Source organism: Carassius gibelio, chromosome A3 (genome assembly GCF_023724105.1).
Source record: "Carassius gibelio isolate Cgi1373 ecotype wild population from Czech Republic chromosome A3, carGib1.2-hapl.c, whole genome shotgun sequence".
Taxonomy (NCBI): Eukaryota; Metazoa; Chordata; class Actinopteri; order Cypriniformes; family Cyprinidae; genus Carassius; species Carassius gibelio.
This window is the reverse complement of record NC_068373.1, coordinates 27,433,880-27,458,507: the sequence shown is the minus strand read 5'-3', so window position 1 is coordinate 27,458,507 and position 24,628 is coordinate 27,433,880. Positions and strand designations below refer to the sequence as shown.

General features: G+C 36.9%; 1 protein-coding gene across 1 annotated transcript; it reads left to right on the top strand.

Annotated features, from left to right (window-relative positions):
• Positions 1-1,333: 1,333 nt before the first annotated feature.
• Positions 1,334-24,011, top strand: LOC127954841 (exportin-6-like). The gene is made up of 25 exons (XM_052553412.1): positions 1,334-1,812; positions 3,494-3,584; positions 5,604-5,716; positions 6,355-6,552; positions 6,636-6,795; positions 6,897-6,974; positions 7,771-8,245; positions 8,332-8,458; positions 10,427-10,536; positions 10,642-10,750; positions 10,831-10,923; positions 11,206-11,275; positions 15,565-15,724; positions 16,216-16,308; positions 16,407-16,554; positions 17,806-17,952; positions 18,030-18,201; positions 18,964-19,119; positions 19,252-19,366; positions 19,462-19,540; positions 19,628-19,720; positions 20,291-20,452; positions 21,092-21,190; positions 21,807-22,037; positions 23,237-24,011. The coding sequence occupies exons 1-25, from the start codon at positions 1,810-1,812 to the stop codon at positions 23,336-23,338; spliced, it is 3,384 nt and encodes a 1,127-aa protein (XP_052409372.1). The 5' UTR covers positions 1,334-1,809; the 3' UTR covers positions 23,339-24,011.
• Positions 24,012-24,628: the final 617 nt, after the last annotated feature.

Sequence of the window (24,628 nt, the reverse complement as noted above, 5' to 3'; positions counted from 1 at the left end):
CTTGTCATGGCACTCACATATAATTGCCTTTTGTTGGTTTTGATTGCGTCTATTGTTCTTGTTTGTGAGTCGCTTTGGATAAAAGCTTCTGGTAAATGACTATATGTAAATTGTGAATGCGGTATTTATACATACAAGTAACGTTATATATTTGTCTTGATGTGGTTCCCTCACAAAAGGGAAATCACATTTGGGGGTCCGTGGCATCTAAAAGACTGAGAAGCCCTGGTTTGGCGGATGCATGTGTGTAATAATGAGGCAATCCCTGCACACAAAGTGCACACTGTAGTATTCGACATGTGTCTTGTTGCGGCCGGTTTCATCCGGCCCGAGATTAAGGTTTCACTTCCGGTAGTTTAATGGGTAGATTACTTTGGGTGGCAAAAACAACTAGTAACTAGTTCCTAATTAAGGTTCAGTGTAGAGCTTGTAATGTTTTTCCTCAAGGGGCGCTTGACGGCTCACAATACCAATTCCTCTATTGAGTAGCATTGATAACTCAGAACGTCTTCTATCTTATTGGAGATATGTGTACAATATAACTATAATCATTTAAGTATAAATATATCAAATATACATCCCTGACATACTAATGGAAATTCTCCATCTGAATCGTTTATACAATGATGAAAAGTTCATGCCTGATTAGTAATCACAAACGACGGTGACTGGTACATTCTGACTAGCGCTGAGAAAAGTAACACGTGACGAATAAAGCGAAACCAAAAATGTGTACTGAAACTTAAAAAAAAAACTCTTTACATTTTTTTAGTATGTGCAAATTTATTTTAAAAAATCACACACACACACACACACACACACACACACACACACACACACACACATATATATATATATATATATATATATATATATATATATATATATATATATGTATGTATAATGTGTGCTATAAATAAATAAATGCAAATCGAACATATAAATGCGAAAATGTACTGAAACTTGTATATTATACATATTTTATGTTTTTACAAAAAGCATTACAATCGTGACAATAAAAACAATATTCGCTGCAAGACAAAAAAAAAGTTATACACATTTTACAACAGTTTTTTGTTGTTGTTTTTAGGAAATTAGGTTTGCAAAGAGACCACCTCTTCTTGTACATAAAATTTCCTAATAAAATAAACAATTGCGTAATGTATTGTTTGAAAAGCTCACTTAAAAAAAATACTAAAAAAATAATAATAATCGCCTTGTTACCGGACCAATCAGAGGCAGCTTCTCCTCTTTAAGTCCCGCCCACTAAAGTAACCGTTCCTTTACCCTGTTAGCCTTTCTGCCCGCTCTCATTTCTACTTCAATGAGGAAGATGTCACTTCCGGTAGTTTAATGGGCAGCGGAGAGGAAGATACGAGAGGCCTGCACGGAAAGAGCGATCCCCGCGACCCAAGGAGTGGCTCTGTCAGTCTTCTGGGGGCTTAAATTAAAGCACCGAGTCCCGCACAGCGCAACCGCCGACCGACACGTAAAGAATAGAGTCCCGACATATTTCTGCGACCGCTGTTTTGTTGCTCTTCTCTGTGTTTCGCAGTAGTTTTACGCGGTTTGTCGCGGTGTATCCGGGCAGCGTCAGTTCCAGTCTCGTTCGCTTTAAGCTCGTGTTAGATCAACAGTAATAACAAGTGTCTCGGAGCCCGAGCCCGGGGTCCACCGGGCGGCTGCGGGACAGTGATGCGGGGTTTCAGCGATACCAAAAGGTGAAATACAAAGGCCCCAGAGGAAGCATGAGCGAGCAGAAACGGATTCATCTCATATTATAGCCGCATAGAAGCTCAGAGCCCGGGCATGGTGAGTTAGAATCAATGCATATAATTTATATAACACGCTCACAGTCTATTTGATAATTGTTTTCCCCCTACGCAATTGCAAATATATTAAGTTTCTGTATGTGCAGCAGTGTCTGGAGGTTGCAATACTTTTTTTTCCTCTGTTGGCCTATAAATGACAATATTATATTGTGCTAGAAGCATTGATTTAATTAATAAATTGACTTCTTTTTTTTTTAAGCACGTCAAAACACTTAGGTTTGGGTGTGTATTACTGTACTATGATGTCTTAGGGCTGACAGATAGCAGTTATAGATCTGTCATATATGAAAGCAAGTCAAATTGAAGTGTATTCTGTGAAATCAGGCAGTAATCATTCACACAAACCAAGCAGAGACAAGCTTCTTCTGCGTGTATGTAACGGTGTCCTCTTGAGTTCAGGACATTCTGAAACGGTGTGAGGAAATCAAAGGCATTCTTTAGCTGCTGTGACGTCACACACAACGTGTCATGACTCATACGAAGAATTCAGAGCCCTCAGCATCATCATCATCATCATCAGCAGCAGCAGCCCACTTCCCGTATTGGTCTTCCACTTTTATCAATATTTTCTGTGAACACACTCACCTTTTTGTGTGTGTTTTGAGGACAAGCGTGGACTAAAAATAAGGGAACTGTCAGAAGGCAACATGATGCATTATACATAGTTGTTAAGCATTGATAAATAAAAAAAATGAATAAAAATTAAACCATAAGAAAAAAGCAATATGATGCATTACACATAGACTTTAAGGATTATTAAATACCTATATATATATATTTTTTCAGCTTTGTCACCTGTGTCCCACAGAAGAATGACTTTGACAACTGCAATTATGGTTAATATATGGAAGAAAAAAATATATATATAAACTAGGGTTGCATTCCCTCAAAATTGTTGTGCTTATTAATTATGATTATCACAATTTACACTGAATGATGTTTATAACATTGTTTGGAGCAACTGCATGCCATATTTTTTTATATTAAAATAAACAAGCTTGAAATAGTCTTCCTGAAAAAACTTTTATGGATTTTTCTATAGTATTAAGCCTCAAATTTCAACTATGCATGGATTAGTTTCTTCTTTAAAGAAAAACAAAACAAAAGTAAAAATATGCATCGTATTATGTTATATTAAAACTTAAACTGAAACAATGGAAAAAAAAACTTGATATAACTTGTATAAATAATTCAGAATAACGTAAGTGGAAATTGAAAGATTAATTGCCACTTTGAATGATTTCATTATCATGCCATCTGTGATTGTAATGACGATTAGAAATTAGATTAGTTGTGCATCCTTAACATAAAGAACATGAGGGGGATTTAATCATGACAAACCTTTAAAATTTCTCTTATAAATGAAGAGCTATTAACATCTTCCCAAACCAAATACATAACAGTGACGAAAACAACAGCAGATAAAGAATAAAGCTTGCTGGGAGCTTGCTAAACCTTAAATCAAATGTGAGAACATAGGATTTAATGTACAGCATATCGACATTTTTGAGTATATATGCTGGATTTGTATTCAGTAGATGCAGTGCATTTTTGTGTTTGATGCACTGCATGCCTGCATTAAAAGCTCAGATTGAAATGTCATATCTTGTCATATCTCCTCTTACTCCTCCCTCCCTCATCTGTGTCTCTCTGTGCTGCAGGCGTCAGAGGAGGGCTCCTTACGGGCCCTGGAGAGTCTCATGACTGAGTTTTTCCACAGCTGCACCACCAATGACCGCAAGCGAGAGATTGGTGAGCATACGCCTGACACTCACGTTCACACAGTTATCATGGCCTGATTCATCCTTTTGTACATTTATAATCTGAAAAGGCTGTCATTTGTTACGTCTGTCTCATATCATGAGACATTCGTTTTTCTCTTCTTTCAAGACATTTCCAGATGCACAAGATCACCCTATGTTCACTTCGGTGATGCCTATTCAGTATTTAGCAAATTGTCAGGAGCAGTGTGCTAATAGAAAAAGTGTGTGTGCTGTTGAGTAAGTGTAAAATGCAGTTATGTTTGTTAAAGCTGGTCTGTGTGTAACACCTACAGCTCTGCAGATCCTTCTCAAGAAGCCCAGTGTTAGAAACGAGTGTCTGGTATTTATTTTAAACAAGACAACTGATCACTGTTAGAGTGGCACATTTCAACAGCGTTTGTTTTATATAGCGAATAGCAAAAAAGTAAATCTTTGTCAATGTTTTTAATAAAAATATCGAATAGGTCTTAAAAACTCTTACATTTACTTTCATAAAACCTGCAGAAGCCCTGGTGTTTACAAAAGTCTTAAAGGCACAGCAGCACAAAAATGGCCTGTTTAATTAAGGATTGGAGACAGATTGGAAAATATTATTGTTGGTTCTGTGATTAATTGCTCATGTTTTTCTATTGTAAATCACTTTGGATAAAAGCATCTGCTAAATGCAATGGAAAATGATAATTAAAAACGAAATTATGATGCATCAGTGCTTCTAAAACTTATAAGAGAACCTCTAATAAAAATAAATGATCGTGCGACCCCTTTAAGGTGAGGTATGCGTCTAATAATGGTTACGTTTCGTGGGTGGAGAACACATTCATGACATTTAAGCTGTGTGTCTCTTGAGTTTCATAAAATCCTTTTAGTTTGAGAGCATTTGGCTCCAAGTTTGATTCTAAATCCTGGGTTAAAACATTTAGTAATGTGTGATCAGTGTACTCTTCTCAGTAGTGATGTGTTTGGAGGAAGTAAATTTATCTGTAATCATTTATCAGGAAATGCATGGCTTGTGCATCAAACCCAGAATAAGTCACTTATCATACCAGGAATATTCCGTTTTTTAAAACCCATGTTATTATTTTACTTCATTACAAATATGTAATAGTTTTTCTCTTAAAGTAACAGTTCACTCAAAATTAATCCTTTTGAAATGGCTTGATGCATATGTATGTAATTTCTACTTTAGACTTTACTCCACTAAAATTTGGTCCATAATGCAATAAAAAATGATTTAAAATGTACATGAATTCACGAAGCAAATATGAAGCATGAATGAGATTTAACAGTATCTGTTTTAAGTGGAAGTCAGCTGAACTCGTCGTGTCCTCGCTCGTACAGCCTCCTTCACTCTGTTTCACACCATGCTTTCAGACAAAAACATATGTTAAAAACTATCAGCTGCACTTCAGTTTTTCACTTCCTATTTGTCACGAGAGTTGATCTGTGTTTTAAAATAATGCCATAACAAAAATCTTCCCTTTCTAATGGAGTCATCGTCAAGAGTTCAGTTCCTAGAAAAGATAGTATGCATGCAGATTGATTTAAAAATAACAGATACTTGGATCCAGAGTGTCAAAATTAATGCATGTGATTGCTGTGGAGCTATACATTTATTGTAAAGTAGCTTCTGCTAACAAACATAGTGTATTTGAGCTCTACTGGTTTTGAAATGCTAATTTATGTAGGTGTGCAACAAACCAATGTTTTCTTTTTTATGCAAATATGCAAAACTTTGTGTACAAACCAATGTTGGCCTGTCCTGAAATTAGGAGTGAAGAGCTCCCAGTCGTGGGAACAGCCTTCGTTTATACTTTACAGAAGTTGCATCTTTGTTGAAGTGATCTTGTGTTGCTCGTGTTTATCAAAGTTTCAGTGTTTGAGTCTAAACCACACAGCTAGACATTTTAATGACTTCCAGTGTTCGGTTTGTTTCTTTCTGATGTTTAACATGGATGTTTTTCTCCCCAAATGTGTTTTTATCACTCTTTTGTCGTGTTGTGTCTTGCAGAAGAGCTGCTGAACAGTTTTGCGGCTCAGCCTGGCTCGTGGAGGCACTGCCTCTACTTCCTCTCCAACAGCAGAAATGAATATGTCATGATGTACAGTCTTACTGTGTTTGAGGTAAAATGAACCCTTCAGTTGATTATTTTCTGTAAATGTAATTTCATGAAAACTGATCAGACTATGTGCATTACACGCTGCCAACAAATTTTAAGGGGAAGTGGTCAAATAATATCACCACACACACGTTAATTGGAACAAAAGTAGGGGTGCTCCGATCACGATCGGCCGATCGTTAATGCGCATCTCGTCAGTAAAGCCGGTTTTCTAATCAGCGGTTAATTCCATCAGGTGCATGATTTCACATAGAGCAGCTGTTATTAGAGAAGATGCGCAAATCACGTTAATTTTCAGCGTTTTTTGGCGCATCTTCTCAGTTAACAACGGCTCTGTGTAGTAATAGCTGCTCTATGTGAAATCACGCAGCTGAGGGAATTAACCGCTGATTAGAGAACCGGCTTTACTGACGAGATGCGCATTAACGATCGGCCGATCGTGATCGGAGCAGCCCTAAACAAAAATAGAATTTCCTTTATGCAAAGTACAATATTTGTTTTTGCTGATTTTTAGTGTGAAACCTGACTTGGAGGTGTTTATGTGAATCACCCTAAAATAGATACAAATATTCGCGCACATGCATCCCCATCTGTGTTTGAGATATGAGATATTACAGTAAATGTGTCGGCCCTTCTGTGCAGAATCTTGTGAACAAGATGTGGGTTGGTGTGGCCAGTGAAGACAAAGCAGAACTTCGTAGCTGTTTGCCCAAGCTTCTGCTTTCCCAGCATGCACTGCTGCCTTTCTTCATCAGAAACAAGCTGTGCAAAGTCATCGTGGACATTGGACGCCAGGACTGGCCGATGTTCTACCATGACTTCTTTAGCAACACCTTACAGGTACATCTTATTCTTTATTCTGTATCATTGTTATTAAATCATTTAAAGTGATCTGACTCCATCGTTGTGTTTTTGTGTTGTAGTTAGTGCAGTCGCCGTCTCTAGCACCGCTGGGTTTGGTTCTGCTCAAGATGACCTCAGAAGAGCTGGTCTGTCCCAGAGAAGACTTGAGCGTCGCTCGTAAAGAGGAGCTGAAGAAGCTCCTGCTGGATCAGATCCCCACCGTACTGAACCTTCTGACTGGTGAGACGCTAGTAGCTCGTTACTTCAGAGTACAGAGTACACATAAGCACTGGAAAATGTGTTTGGACTTGCAGGTTTTTTTTAACGACTTTTCTTGGTAGGTATTCTGGAGACAGTATGGGACAAACACAGTGTTACAGCCACCACTCCCCCTCCATCCCCCACATCTAGAGAGTCAGGTGAGCTTCTGCTTTCACCCTTTTGACACTGGTTCATTTTGAAAGACAAGGTCTACATCAGTGAAACCAACTAGTGGGAAATAATAAGGGAATAGGTGACAGTGACGTCACTATATAGTAGTAACTATTTGAACTGTGGAAAAAAAAACTGTGCTTTTATTTTTATTTTATTTTACTGCGTAACATTGTTGTATTTTGTTTTTGAAATTTATAATCCTGTAGCCTGAGCAATTTTTTTTCAATTATAATTGGAAAAAAAAAAAATCTAAAAATATTATAATTATTAAAATTATGCTACTTTTGTGTATTGTAGTATTAATGTTAATAATTATAATTATAGATGAAACCACAAATTTGGCTTTTGACAATTCATTTGACATTCAATTTAATTGTTATTTGTATACAACATAAAATAAAAATTATTCAAAAGCAAGCTATCATTTAATTCATATCATTTTATTGCATATATTTTTTTTTACATGCATATGTAATACATAATAATAATAGTAATAATATAAAAGAATATTATTAATATAATTTTAATTATTCATTTATTTCTTATTTTATTAAGTGTTATTATAGTATGTATAGAGATGAATAACATTTCTATGTATTTATATACACAATCCAGGATCTTACACTTCTGATAATCAAAAGAGATTAGCAAAATCTCAGTTATCAACCAATACTGATAATCACAAACTAATCGATATAGTCATACAATAATCGGTAGTTGAAACTTGAAACCTATCAGTAAGTGATTGTTATATTAATTGCTGTCTGTTATGTTCTGCAGGTGTTTTGGCGGGCGACAGCACACCTCTGGTTCTGGAAGCTGAAAGTGGAGCTCTGTGTCTGCTAGCGCTGGAGTGCTTGGCTCATCTCTTCAGCTGGATCCCTCTCTCCTCTTCTATCACTCCAGCCCTCCTCGCTTCAATCTTTCATTTCGCTCGCTTCGGATGCCAGCATCCAATCAAAACGAAACCTCTGCCCACTTCTAATGGAGACTCCACCCCCGGAAGCCTCATGGCCAATGGCGGCGGGGGACACGGCAGGACTGGTCAGATGGTGGGCCACGCCGAACGTGCCAAACTGGGCGTCATGGCCATGAACTGTATTAATGAGTTAATGTGCAAAAACTGTGTCCCTGTGGACTTTGAGGAGTTTCTGCTCCGCATGTTTCAACAGACTTTCTATCTGCTGCAAAGACTCACACACTCGCACACCAACACACACACTATCAAAAGCAGACTGCAAGAATTAGACGAAAGGTAAGAAATGGATGCACGTGCTTTGAACTTCTAACTCATTGATACTGCTGCTTTTAACCCTTTTTCTGCCTGTCTGTCCCTCTCAGCTATGTGGAAAAGTTCACAGATTTCCTCCGGCTGTTTGTCAGTGTTCATCTGCGGAGGATCGAATCTAACGCCCAGTTTCCTCTAGTGGAGTTTCTAGCTTTGCTCTTCAAGTACACCTTTAACCAGGTAAAAACACCTTCGTTTAATGTTCCAGGAAGCACAGACTCTTAACTTACCATGTTAATGACTAATGATATTTCCTTTTTCTGAACTTTTTTTTTAATCGAGCCTTCCCTTTTCTTCTCATTTTTGATGCTTTCACCTGTGAAAACACCTGCTGTATTTTTAGGGATGTTTTCCTGGTCATAGTTTAATGTTTACTGAAAGTGACTGGGCTTGAAGGTGCTTTCTTTTGACTCTTCTCAGTAGATTTGTCAGTATTCAACCACAAGATAAGCGCTATATTGACTGCTATTGGTGTCATGAATTGGGAAGTCAAATTTTCACTGATCTTTTGACATACAGTGGTGCTCACAAGTTTACATTCCTCTTGCATAAAATTCTAGATGGTAATAATAGCAAAATAAGAGGGATCATGAAAATCGTTTTTTTTTTTTTTTTTTTTACTGTCTATAACTAAAACCATAAAAAAAGCTACTTTTGATCAAATTAAAAAAAACCTCAAGGGATAGTTCACCAAAAAAAGAAAATAGTCATTAATTACTCACCCTCATGATGTCACATGGACTATTTTAACGATGTCCTTACTGCGTTTCTGGGCCATAAAACATTTCAGTTGCGTTGCTGTCTGTGCAGGGTCAGAAAGCTCTCGGATTTCATCAAAAATATCTCAATTTGTGTTCTGAAGATGAACAAAGGTCTTATTGGTTTGGAACGACATACGGGTAAGTAATTAATGACAGAACTTTCATTTTTGAGTGAACTATCCCTTTAAACACTTTATTTCAGCCAGATGCCAAATCAACACTTCTCATTTTAATTTAATTTAAGCTGCTGCACTAAAAGAATGAACCAAAACCAAATTATTTAATAAAATAACTCTAAATATATACAGTACATATAAAGTAAAATAAACACTTAAGATAAAAACATAAAAAGAAAAAACATTGCTGTAACTTTAACTAAAATGAAAAATATAGAGTATATATATATATATATATATATATATATATATATATATATATATATATATATATATATATAGTAAGTGTAAGAAGGGAACATCTATAATAGTTTCTCAAAGATAATAAAATAACACTGGTCTGCAAAAGTAAAATATAATAATAATTACGCAATTTTTTCTTCCTAATTTTTTTGAAAAGGCCATGTAAATATGTGTACAGAACTGTATGAGTTCATTGTACTATGAAATCATAATGCAAATTTCAGAACTCCAAAACTTCTTTTAGTCCAAATATATATATATTTTTTTTTCATTTTTTTGTCTGTATTGTGTGTTTATCGGCAGATTCTTTGCTAAACCAGTCACTATCAGATCAGATTTGTAAACAAACCTTCACAGAAAGATACTGTCAGCATGTCAGTAAGCATGTTCATTTTAAGGTCTATGTGATCAGTGAATTTATTTTATTTTATGTAAGGACTCATTTTTAATTAGTAGTTTTTTTGCAAAATAATTTAATCAGTATATCAAGCCCATATCTTAAATTCACTGTGTCCCTTTTAGCATGAAAATCATCTGCTATTTACATTTAAAAGCAAGCACAGATCACTCAGTTTATAATGAGTGGAGCTGTCAGTCACTTCAGTTCAGCACAAGTGACCATGAGAGTCCTGCACACTCACCAAAAATAATGCTATAATCAGCACTTTTCATGAATAATTAATCTCAGCAGCTATTATATCAAAAGTGTCGTAGTTCATATGCAACGATGCTTTCTGAACAGTGCAGTGGAAGTCTTCAAGGAGACCGTCCCCTTTAAACATATAGAGTTCAACTCGAGGGCAAATTGATGATACATAATGGGCTTTTATGTCTAAGTTATGACAGTTTTTGATGTGAAAAGTGCACCACAGGAAACATTTTACCCGTTAAAGTAGAGGGTGATTCATCTCTAAAATTCTTAATCTTTGTGCACCTCTTCACTAAAACGTGTGTTTGATTTGTTGTAGCCGAGTCAAGAGGGTTATCTGGCCTGTCTGGACATCTGTAGTATATTCCTGGACTACCTGACCAACAAGATCAGAAGCCGATTGGCTGACAGTGACAGTGTTGTTAACAGGTGTGTGTCTGTGGACTTTTTGTCAGCCCAGGAATTGAGATTAGGTTGTAGTAGAAACATTGCATTAATCTGTGTGTGTGTGTGTGTGTGTGTGTGTGTGTCCAGGTATAAAGATGCTCTAGTTCTGCTGCTGCGGGAAGTTCTTAACAGGATCCAGTTCAGGTTAAACCAGAGTCAGCTAGAAGAACTCGATGACGAGACCCTTGACGATGATGTAAGGATCGATTAAACACACACAGCATCAGTTTTGTTCTGCAGAATTTTTGGAACTTTCCCTCCCTCTGGTTTCCATAGCAACAGACGGAATGGCAGCGGTACCTGCGTCAGAGTTTGGAGGTGGTTGCCAGGGTGATGGAGCTGCTGCCGTCCCAGACCTTTTCTGTTCTGGTAGGTGTATGTGTGGGTGAGCGTGTGTGTCCTCGTTTCCTTTGTACTGAAAACAACCGACTCTTCATTGGCAAGTCTAATTGATGTTTAATATGGAAATAAATCTCATTTAAAAACCCAGAAGCAATAATGAAGGATTTATGTAATCCACATGAGTAGGAGTTTTAGAGCTGTCAGTTCTATAGAACTTTATACATTGTGATTTTAAATTGTATTATATATTTTATATAAATTTAAATGAAAATTCAAGTTGTTTATTTAGATGCATGTTTGTGTCTTTAGTTTCAGGTGCTCCAGGAGGATCTGGACATTTATCTTGGGCTGCAGCAGTTTATTGTGAGATCAGGAGCAAGTGAGTTTCTCTTCATTACAGTAATCTGAGTTTTATAGATCGCAGTTTTGAATCCAAAACCTGTAGAGCGGCACAACCAGATAATGCTTTTAGGTATCCAAATACTCTTCAATTATAAATTTTGGCCGGATTTGAAAGCAGGTTTGCATATGTGTTAGGGATGTCAACGATTAATCGATGATCGATTAATTGTCGATAAGAGATGCAATCGATTAAGGCTATCGATGGTCGGTTAACCGATTCAATGTTGGGCTGCGTGCGGCTCATGCGCACTCAACACGTGCGAGCAGCTGTGAGTGACGGTGACGATATATAAAAGCATCATCATTTATTCACAATGTACAAATTAAGCTTTTAATGTGATTTAAACTTTAAAGTACATTAAAATAGAAACAACATAAAAGTTCTTCAACATTAAATGCAATAGAAATGTAGTTACTAATTATTTCATAAGATGACTGTTTTATATCGTGCGCTTTGCAGGGCTGCGGGACACAGTGACAGGACAGGTAGTCTATTCATTCCTACAACTTGTTAATTCATTCCTACGAATTATTAATGTGGCAATTGTCCATGTTTCATTAATTGTGTTCCCTAAATAACCCATGATTTAAGTGAAATAAGGGAACAAATTAATAAATCGAACGAATTCTTAATTCATGAAATCTTTAATTTCCCTTCCCATGTTTACCACAGTAAGAGATGCGAAAACAGTTATTAAAAGCGAAAGATAATAAAATAAACCTGGGAAATTAGAGGGTTAGACTATGAAGATTTAGGAAAAGAAACGATGCCTAAATATACTGAATTTGTGGAAATTCGTGACCAACCGGCAAACCAGAACAAAGCCGCGTAAATGAAGACTATGGGGTCCAAAAGCATGGTCGCGATCTAACATTTTCCAGTTAACCTATTATTCCTCTAATAAACAAAGCTTTTATACCACACTTGTCATAATCAGATCTTATCATTTCTAAATAAATAATTGCTGGATTCAAAACAGCGATTAATAGGCGCTGTGACCGACACATTCCTGGAGCATTCAGTTTAAATAGACCGTAGTATACCGGTCCACTCTGCTGTTATGCCAAGGACGTTTTTGCTCATATGAAGAGGATCATCTTTTCAGTCTATATGCGAATGCGTGTTAAGTACAAGCCTAGTTTACATTATAAATAATAGTTTAACATTCAAATACATTGCGAATATGGAAACATTTCGATTTGTGCCGAATGAGACATGAGCAATAACCTCCAAATAAATCTAGCCAAAGCCGCGCTCGCTCATCCTCGTGTGCACGCATGCACTGTAACGATCTAATGCGCTGTATGCCGGATTTTTAAAAATCTGACATTTTCTAGGACAGAATCCAGCAGGATCAAATTAATGTGAGCAACTGTGTTTTGGTGCAGCAGCGCCGATGTAGTTCACTTAATGCGCAGCGCAGTCACACGCGCTCCACATTTCGGATAATTTTATACAATAATATCAGTTGAAAACATTGCAATTGTGCTTTAAAATACAACAACGAGCACCACAAAACCATTTAAAGAGGCGCGTTCAGCGTTCTCCGTGCGGGATTGGAAACTGTCAACAAAGTAAAATGACCTCAAAAGTATGGCGCGCTCTCTTCATTTTATCAAATGATCATAATCGCATCTATTCATTTTATAATCCTGCTACTAGCATTTTATTCAGACTAAAACCTCTTTAAATCAAGTGAGAAAGCGTTTTGTGTGTGTGTGTGGCTTTTGCACATCCTGTCATACCGCTGACTGCGTGCCTGCAATAGACGCATTTTGCAGTATTATGGTTAACGATTAATCGATTAATTGATCGTTAATTTAAACGACGATCGATCATGGAAATAATCGAAATTTGACATCCCTAATATGTGTGTAATAAAGGTGCATCTCCCAAAAAATTTAATATCACTTATTTTTTGTAATTTAATAATAATAATAAAAAGCTATCTTTCTTACTGTAGATTAATTGCACACAAACTGAAATATTTCAAGAGTTGTTTGTTTTAATTCTGATTCTAATGATTTACAGCTTTGGAAAATAAAACATTAATTACCTCAATAAAGTGTGAATATTTTCTCAAAGATCAATCACAAAAAGATTTACAAAACAGAAATGTTCAAGATCTTCAAAGCAGGTTTAATTTTCCACTCAATACTTGGTCGGGGCTCCTTTTGTATGAATTACTGTTTCAGTGCGGCATGGCGTGGAGGTGATCAGCCAAGGTGTTTTCAGAGGTGTTATTGAAGCCCAGGTTGCTTTGATAGTGTCCTTCAGCTCCTCTGTATTGTTTGTCAGATGTTACTTCTCTTCCTCCTCACAATACCCCATAGATTCTCTGTGAGGTTCAGGTCAGGTGAGTTGGCTGGCCAATCAAGCACAGTAATATCATGGTCCTCAAACTACTTGGAAGTGGTTTTGGCACTGTGGGCAGGTGCTAAAGTCCTGCTGCAAAATGAAACCAGCATCTCCATAAAGCTTGTCAACAGATGGAAGCATAAAGTGCTCCAAAATCTCCTGGTAGATGGCTGCATTGACTTTGGACTTGATAAAACACAATGGACCAACACCAGCAGATGTCACTTCACCCAAATCATCTCTGACTTCAGAAACTTCACACTGGACTTCAAGTAGTGTGGATTCTGTGCCTCTCCAGTCTTCCTCCAGACTCCAGACCTTGATTTCCAAATGAAATGCTAAATTTACTTTCATCTGAAAAGAGTACTTTTGCCACTGAGCAACAGTCCAGTTCTTTTTCTCCTTACCCCAGGTGAAATGCTTTTTATTTATTATTATTATTATTTTTTGGTTCAGGGGTGGTTTGTCTCTAGGAATGTGACAGCTGTTGCTCTTTTCCTGAAGACGTCTGAGTGTGGTGACTCTTGATCCGCTGCCTTTGGCTTGAGTCCACTCCTTGTGAAGCTCTCCTAAGTTCTTGAATTGGCTTTTATTGACAATCTCCCCAAGGCTGTGGTCATCCCTGGTGCTTGTGCACCTTTTCCTACCACACTTCTTCCTTCCAGTCAACTTTCTATGAATATATTTTGATACAGCACTCTGTGAACAGCCAGCCCGTTCAGCATTGACCTTCTGTGGCTTACCCTCCATGTTGAAGGTGTTGATGATTGTCTTCTGAACAACTGTCAAGTCAGCAGTCTTTCCCATAATTGCGGTTGCATGTTCTAAACTAGCTCAGGAGGTACCCAGGATTTATACTCAAAATTAATCAAATTAATCGAGCTCAAAATGGAATATTCAATTTTTTTTAGATACTGCTTAGGAAAATTACAAATTTTGTAAGTCATAACAATCAGAAATTAAAACCAAAAAATATTAATCTGGAAATATTTCAGTTTGTGTGCAATGAATCTAGAATATAAGAATGTTTGCATTTTAAATTAAATTACAAAAACTAAAGAATTTTTCCATGATATCTACAGGTTCATCTCGAAACATTAGAATAAGGCAATCCCAGAATTCATTGTGCAAAGCTCATTGAAAAATTCCATGCAGATGTTGTCATTTTTACTCTGTATCCAAATTTTACTCTTGAATGTCTTATTGCAGCAAAGCATTAAGGGGAATTTGCAGGAAATGTGACATCTGACAACTTTATTTCCTTGTCACTCAGCCAGGTTTTTTTTTTTTTTTTTACTTCTTTAAAATACAACAAAAACAGTGATCTTTTGAAATATTGTTGCGATTTCAAAATAGCTGTTTTCTATTTAAAAATATTTTGAAATGCCATTTATTCCTGTCATGCAAAGCTGAATTTTCAGCATCATTACTCCAGTCAATCAGTCTAAAATGCTGATTTGATGCTAAAGAAAATTTTTGTTTCAACATTTCATCTTAACATAAATGTAAAAAAAGTTTGCTTAATGGGTTTTTCTGTGGAAACCAGCTTTGCTGCTCGATAGATAGATAGATAGATAGATAGAATTTTTTTTTTCTCCAGGATTCTATGACGAACAAAGTTCAAAAGAACAGCATTTATTTGAAAAAAAGTTCTTTTTACTGTTAGTTTTGATCAATTTAGTGCACCCTTGCTAAATAACAGTATTAACGAGAAGTTATGTACTTTCTATTGATTGCTTGAAAGCGTAATCGGTCTGTACAAGTTGAGTGAGTAGTGTTGCAGTAGTGTCTGGTCTTATAATGATCGCTCCGATGGTCATTAGTGGTGGTGTTCTCATGTGCTAGTGAGCTGCTGTCAGCTGTTGTTGAGTGGTTTCACACCTCTCTCTGTGTGTGTGTGTGAACAGGCCGCAGGCTGAACATCACAGCGGAGGCCGACTGCAGAAAGCTGCACTGCGCTCTTCGAGACCTGAGCTCTCTTCTGCAGGCCGTGGGACGCTTGGCCGAGTTCTTCACTGGGGACGTCTTCACCACTCGCTTCAACGACGCTCTCGCAATCGTGCAGAGGTCAGTTCCTGATTCACAATTCCTCATTTAACAACACTCCCTCCTTATGGGTGTACTTGATGTCCTCTGCATTTGCTCATGTTTTATGCCTTGATTTACACTTCAAATTAGAGCACGACCGATATATCGTTTTGCTGATATGAACTGGTCACAGATATTTCGGAGAGATGTGAATTAAAACAGTATTTATTTACAGAGGTATATAATTTCACACTTCTCCAGTAAGTTTCGTCTGGGTGTAAAGACAGTGGCGTAAAGCAAATCCGTGAATGAATGTTCCAAAGTGGAATAAAGTTGAATGGAATTGAATTTAAATAGTTGAATAATCACATTTGGCCATATTGTGATTCCTGTTTTTCTGTTTCCAAATTTAAATCTGCTTAAAGAAGGAACTAAGACTTTTGTAATACCATTTAAAATATGAAAGACTTTTTAATGCCCCTTTTTCAACTGACTGAAATATTTGATGGTGATATTGTTTTTCCTCTCAGATTGGTGGAAGTGTCGTGTTACGGTTCTCAGATCTGCCTGTATGATGTAGAAATGGCTGTTCCTTCAGTGCTTAAGCCAGATCTTATAGACGTGTAAGTAGTCTTAAACACACTTTAAGGTGCTATTTGCCATCAGTTAACATTATGGTGGATTGCTTTATAATCATGCTTAATAAACATCTGTTCTGCAGGCATGCACAGTCATTGGCTGCTCTGCAGGCGTATTCTCATTGGCTGGCTCAGTTTTGTGGGGAGGTGCAGCGACAACAAGATCAAACACAATTTATGGATCTCATCACGTCGAGTATGGCTGCCACGACCCCTCTCATCAGTGCCAAGGTGATTTGATCTTTATGAATGATCTTCAGTGCTCATTTAAAGTAGGACATGGTAATTGCAAGTTTAAAATACTCAAAACATGTTTTGTTCAACATCCACATTGAAATTTTTATATACATTTTCAAACCTCAAATCAGCAAGCTTTTATTTTGGCGGGTTTCTGGAAAGAAAGTATATGACCTGTTGATTTTAGCGAGTGAAGGGGTCAATGAATGTCACAGTTTTATGCATATAACCGTCAGATTTATGCATTCAGTTTGAATGTAAATCTAATGCAGAGTTGCAGTTAGTCGATCAAAAACTCAGCCATGTCAACCATTTTTTTTTATTTTGGTTGCTCATCCACATCTGCACACTCCTGTACATATATATAATTATAGGTCAATCAATATTGGATTTTGCTTATAGCAGTAAACATAATTTCAAAGGCAGTAAACATTATTGTGCCAAAACGAATGCAACAAGGTGAAATACCTTTTTGTTAAGTTTTTTTAAACTCTATTTTTACTAAATGATGAATAAAGTATGCTCATCTGTGTTTTTATTAATTTGATGAAGGTGCTGTAATTTGAATCATTACATTATATCTTAATTTTGCAGTACCATTGCATTTTGTACATGTAACTTGGTTTTATTGTACAGGAGAAATTATTTCAACAGATTTATTCAATGCAGACACTGCATCCATTGCACAAGTTTCCCCATGCATAATGCAGGACTTTTAATTCTGAACAATCCTAAAATACACTGAGACACTTATTTTTAAATGGTTATGCTTTGGCTGTGCTTTATCTCTCTGCTCATCATATCAGAATGATTTCTGAAGGATCATGTGACACTATACTAATATTACCGTTTTTGAACTGAAATACCAAAAAAAATGCATTTTATGAGGGACTTTTGATTGAAACTACCTGAAATACACTGGGACTCTTATTTTGAAATGTCTGTTTGCTCCTACAAGCAGCTCTCAAAGAGATGGAGTACAAATATGTGCTTTTAAAACCACCTACAACTTATTAAAATATAAACACCATAGAGTAAATTAATTTACTCATGAAGTCTTCACATTAAAGTTTTCAGTACTAATGTCCATTACTGTATATTTAGTTGGGTTGTCTTTAAACTAAAACATTACTTGTGTGTTAAGGTTTACAGTTTCACTAGATGTTTAGGTTAACTCTGTTTAACCAGTGTTTCCTCTTTCTTTGACTGGAGAAACACTAATCTGCTTGATCTCTGTGTGCTTAGGTCCCAGAGAAACTGCTGTTATCTGCGTGCCATCTCCAGGTGTCCATGGCCACCACCGTGCGGCCCGTGTTTCTGATGTCGCTGCCAGCCGTGCAGAATATTTTCAACCTGATCACAGAGAATCATAACCACAGATTACCTCAGGAGGTGTGTGTTTGAAGGACAGGACCGTGTGGCTCCGTCTGTGTTTGTTTGTGATGTAATGCTGGTTGTTTCTGTCCCAGGCTCAAGTCCTCGTGTGTCGAGCTCTGTCTAACATGCTGCTGCTGCCGTGGCCCAGCCTGCCAGAGGCGGAGCAGCAGTGGCCCAACCGCTCAGCCAATCACGCGCGGCTTCTCAGCAGTCTCACGCATCAGTACCGCCTCCTGCCCCGCCCACCCAGCCATCATCACAACAGTAAGAGCAACACATGATTAATAGCTGATGTATTTATTAGTGGAAATAAAGATGATTATCCTTTGGGTCAGTAAGATATATATATATATATATAAATAAATAAATACAGGAAAACGTCAATTCAGCAAGGATGCCTTAAATTGATTAAAATTTCTAATCATACAAAAGATTTAGATTTCAGATAAATGCTGTTCTTTTGAACTTATGATATATCGAAGAGTCCTGAAAAAAAAATGATCAGTTTTCGAAAAAATATTAAACACCACAACTGTTTTAATAAAAAAAGAAAATGTTTTTTTGAGCAGCATATCATCATTAGAGTGATTTCCGAAGGATCATGCGACTCTGAAGACTGGAGTGATGGTCAAAATTCAGCTTTGATCACAGAAATAAATAACATTTTAAAATATGAAAATTCAAAGCAGTTATTTTAAATTGTAATCATATTTTTCAATGTAACTGTTTTTACTGTATTTTTCATCAAGGTAAATACTTGGTGAGCAGAAAATATTACTTTAAAAAACATAAAACCATAAAACTAACTTTGTTTACTTTTTTTCTTTTTTTAAACAAGAGCATTTATTTGAATTGTTTTATTTCTCAATAAATATTTTGATCAATTTAAACATCCTTGCTGAATAAAAGTATTAGTGTCTTGGGGAAAAAAAAATACATTATAATATTATAATATAAATGATATCACATAGTCCCACCCATTATTAATAAAAAATGTTCTAATTGAACTCCTCTTGTGTCCGTCAGGTAAAGCGGTGATCCAGCAGACTCTGTGTGTGTTGAAGGATCTGGTGGACAGTATATCAGGAGAGGCCACCAAATCCCGTCAGATCTGTTACAACAGCCTGCAGGAGTCAGTCCAGGTCACGCTCGCGCTCTTCCCACACTTCATCCAGCAGCCAGGTAACTAAATCATCACCTGAACTCTCAGCAACGTTCATGACAACGTCTTCTTCACTGCCTTCTAGTGCTGGAATCGTATTGGCTCAGTTTCAGTGGACTGACATCTTGTCTTGTGCATTTTCCCTCTCTCAGATGTGACGGATGAGATGCTGAGCTTCTTTCTCACGCTGTTTCAAGCGCTGCGTGTGCAGATGGGCGTGGCCTTCACCGAGCAGATCATCCAGACCTTCCTCGGCATGTTCACCAGGTGACCTTCACATCTCATCAGATGTGTCTGGATCTGTATGAGTGCTAATCGGTCATGCGTATCTAACATAGCTAAATCTTCACCATGTTCCTCAGAGATCAGCTGGCGGTGAGCATCTTACAGGAGGGCAGCTCTGGCTCCAAAGTGGTTCAGAAGTTTCTCAAGATTCTGCAGGTACGAGGAACAAAAGCAACTCTGTGTTTGGCTTCCTGTGTTCATTAAACATGCTGCTCACGGTTTGTCTTTGGATCATTGTGTCAGGTGGTGGTTCAAGAACCCGGTCAGACCTTCAAACCTCTGTTACCCAGCATCCTCAGTCTTTGTTTGGATCAGGTTTACCCGATAGTGGCAGAGGTATGAGGCATGAATTAAAAGACACCCAACCTCAGAGTGCTTAGGTTAAAGGGGATGAATTTATGGTTATCTCATGACCATATATGTAAATAGGTGATGTATATTAGTAACCCTGTAAAATCTGACATGAAATAGGTCTACTTTTTTCTTTTCTTTTTTATCCTCTTAACAAAATCTGAAAGTTTGCATGTTTTTTTCAGCTTTATGGTTCATACATTTTCAAAATGATGAACTTCTGATACCCTGTGATGTAAATGTGATATGTTAATATACAACCCTAAAACAATTAAAATAGATCTGAATATTACTTCTCTAAAAATAAAAAAAAATTGTGTTGAAAACCGAATATAAATACATTTGCATCTACAAGACACGTGCTAATTGTTGTCTAGAAGAAAAACTACATAGAAACACTTACAGTAATTATTACATGATGATAAGTACAGAATATTGTCATTATTTAAAGATTAAAAATGGCTTAATTAAAAAGCGATCTAAAGGTCTCTTAAAAGGTCTCTAACATTCTTCTTCTGGAAGCTCTTTGCTGATCTTGGTCTCTGTGTTCAACAGCGTTCCTGTCCGGATGTGAAAGCAGAGATGTTTGAGCTGCTCTTCCAGATTCTTCATCAGAACTGGAGGTTCTTCTTCAAAAGCTCAGTGCTGAGCAGCGTTCAGAGAACCGGATCTGAAGAACTCATGGAGAACCAGGCGCAGTTCATCGTTGCCATGCAGGTATCAACCGCACATGTATAACAGCCCTAAAAACATGTCTTAACCAGGTCTGGGTCTCCCTTCCTAACTGATCTGATTCATTGATTCAGTCTGATTCAGAGTTTGATTCATTCACTATAAAGAATTTCATCAATCAGCTATTTCAGTGGCACTTGAGTAAAGGGGTTTTCAACCTTTTCTAACAGGATCCCCCCAAGTTTGTCTAATTTAAATTACTGCCCCGATATAGTGTGCGTAGTTATAATGAAACCAATCTATGACCTGATAATAAATATATTACCTGATTCAGAGTGATGGCCGATAGCAACATGCCAATAAGTGGCTGGATTCCCAACATGGCCAACAGTCGATCATCTTACGGTGTCAGTGTGACTGATACTCGAGCCAGCTCTACTCTGACTGTCGACTGATTAGCAGTGGGACGAATCAGATTGACCCCTAGTGGATAGCTAAAGATTTGCTAGCTCGTATTCATGAATATGTTACTGGAGGCTATGCCTCTGGATTTCCAGATGCTAGCGCCCCACAGGCTGAAAACCCCTGCTTTAGTGTGTTTGGAGTCAGCCCAGTTTTCAACGTTTCTTGCTTTTATTGTTTATTACTGTTTTTGTGTCTGAGTGCAGTGTCTCTGATTTGCAGGCATTTGGTCAGTCTTTTCTGCAACCGGACATTCACATCTTCAAACAAAACTTGAGTTACTTGGAGGTCTTGAACACCAAACACAAGCTCTACCACAGGGTAAAAAATGTTCTTTATTTAAATGTATTATTATTATTATTATTATTATTTACTTGATTTCTAAATTAAAAATATTATATTTGTTATATTTTCATTTTATTTATATTTAATATAGAAAATGTGAATTATATTTTCATATATAAACATTTAGCATGTAATATAAATAAAAATTGAATTTGTATTTAATAAACTAAAAAATTTACTTAATGTAAATATATTCATATAAATAAAAAATACACTTGTATTTTATATAAATTAAAAACTACACTATTTCAAATGTTTAAGTTGTATTTACATTTAATATGTAATGTTTAATTTAAAATGTGTATTGTTCAATATAAATACAAATTTAATACAGATAAAATTGAAATCCTATTAAATATATATTGAAGAATTAAAAATTAAACAAGTTTTTAATTAAAATTAAGTATGTTATAGATTAATTTGTCACTTATATTTAATATAAATTAATGTTATTTAATATAAATTTATTAAAATTTATTTATTGAAATTTATTAAATGTTTAGCTTAATTTCTTTTTTTTTTTATAGGTGTGATGTATGTACTGTTTTTAATTCAGATTCAGTTTTTTTGATGTGTTCATGTTCTTGTGCAGAAGTTGTTCCGGAACACCATGCTGTTCCACTTCTTAAATGTTCTTCTGCAAGTCCTCCTGCACAAGAGTCACGACCTCCTCCAGGACGACATCACGCTGGCGCTCTACAACATGGCGGCTGTGGATTTCCAAGCGTTTTACTCTTCCTTCCTGCCAGAGTTCCTCAACGGCTGCGAAGGCCTCGACCCACACCAGCGAACAACGCTTGCCCGAAACTTCAGGCCAGAGAGGGTGAGAGAACATGACTGGGCCAGTAATACCTGAATATTGTGTTCTTTTTACAAATGTGAAGCATTGGAACATAGTCTTTTTTTTTTGACAGAGCTCTGTCTTTAACTACTTTTAATGTTCTCACGCTTATAAATATGTCAGGTGATTACCCCACAAATTTTTTTTGATGCAAAAATTAAACAGGAAAATGTTTTGCTTATAATTAGCAACAAAAAAATTAAGGCTGTTTTAGGAAACCTTGTTTTACATTAAAACCAGCCTAAATTAAAGACACTAGTTTTGTCACGATACTAGAATTTCAAACTTCAATACAATACCTTGAAAACTAACAATAACACTGATAAGATGATGATGATGATGATGATAATAATACGAATTCTACCAATAAGAACAGTAATGGATTCATGAATATTAATCAGGTTGTCTGATTATTGTCTACTAAGGTTATTTTTACAGGAAAACAAGGAAAATACAACAAAGAATATCGTTTAGCACGTGCATGTAGCACGTCGATTTAGCATTTAAGATTCTCTCACACACACACAAATTTTGCACGTGTGAGAGAAAGTGACGGCGAGTCGTTCGCCTTAGAGCTCATGGTACGTCAAACACAGGTGTACTGCGCATCCATTATGAACTGCTTTGTTCTTTATCAACCAAAGCCGGTCGCGGGTGTGCTGCACTTGGCATCTTTCTATTCACTTCAGCTGTTTAACCAGAGCACTGCGGGCACCTGTGGTGTTTGTCAACGTGCCTTTGAAGAGAAGTGAACGTGACAGCTCAGCTAGTATCGGTGTATTAATACTTATAGAGAAATTAGTATTGGTACCGTTCAGATATTTTAGTATTGATACTTATCGAAATATCTATTTCTGACAACACTAAAAGACACAAACTGTATATACTGAATATGTTTACATAAAGAAAAAAGTGATTAAGACATTTCTAAGTTTATAAATTACAAATGTCTTAAACATCACTTTTTTTCTTTTTAATGTGTTGTTACTGAATTAATTATTTATTATATACATATATAATATGCAAAATAAGTGTTACCAGTATATAATTATTTTATGTGTATAATGTGTTTCTAAATCTATATCCAGTTCATCCAGTTTGGATGATGTCAGTGGTTTGTGAACCATTTTCATGTTTCAACACAAGTCACATCTCGTTTGTGTCTCTTCCACCCTTCGCAGGACCTGCCATCATTTTCTCAGGGAGTGTATCGTATCGTGAACGACCTGCGCTTCTACAGACTGTGCAACGGAAGCCTTCTGCCGGGAACCTTGAAGTTATAGCCGCACATCACACCTGCCGCACAGCCAAACCACGGCCCGTCCCGAAGGACGTGGATCACTGATCAGTGGTCATGTGTTGCCTTTCATCAGGGGCCGGCCTGAGATCTCAGCGGCGGCGTGTCCTGAGAGCTGCAGGGCTTCGTTCGTCAGCTTCTTTTATGTTATTTCAGCTAGATTTTACATGTTTGCCAATGATCAAGAGGCCAAAGCGGATGTTCTACAGCTGCTGTGGAGAAACTCCTTCAGAATCAGCTGATGTGATTCAAAAAGCGTTGCGGTTCGGGATCCACGCTGCATTCATTGGAATCGGAGCAGTGCTTTCCCGATTGCTTGTTGTTTTAAAAGGACGGGTGTAACTGAAAACACTCTTATTTTGTTGAAGTGAACAGACGGCGATTGAAATGCAGTGGTTTGGAGTTGAACGAACACATCTCAAGACCGTTTCCTGAGGGTCTGCGTATGGGCTGCTGTTGAGCGAAGCATTGCTGGAGTTCTGTATGGTTTTAAAGTGAACTGGTGCATCGTGGAGCACTGTATTTTTCTTTCTCTTAAATTGTCTGGTTTTATTGCCCTCTCCTTATTTCCACAGAGACGAACTCTTACATCTTTTTCATATCATTCCATCCTGATCCAGGACAAACAATCCTTCAATAAAGTTTTATAATGAAATGCATTTTTTGTCTTTTGCATTTTGTTACTTGTATGTTTTATATGTATTTTTTTTTGAGTATTTATTAGTGGTGGGCCGTTAATCTATTCTCAAAGTTGGGTTTGGAGATGGTAAGCTATTATGACTCTGAACTCTGATATTTTAGTGCGGATGTATACCTAGCCGAATCTGTAGGGGGCGAGAACGAGTCTTTAAACCTTTGTGTGTGGCTACTGTGAAATGACCACATCAAACATGACGTGCTAACATGGATGCAGCTAAGATGCTGGGTTTGCTTCAGGGATTATTATTTTTTTTTACGAAGCTTCCCAATGGAAACCTCGACAAGACGAACGCCTTTTTCACACATAATCCATCTGCAGTAAGTGTGCGTTACGTATGGCAGAACCTGATTTTACCAAGTGAGACATGTTCCTGGGACAACATCTTTGTTGACCCTGGAACAACATTGTGATTAACCAATCAGATTTGAAGAACAAGTTTATAGATTTTGTGAAGTTTACACTTACAATCACTGTTATGTGCTTGTACATCAGTGTCATTCATCTATCATTTCCTCTGATTTTAAGGATCACTCATGGTTAAGGTTAGGTTTAGGTGTGGGGATATGGTCAAGACTA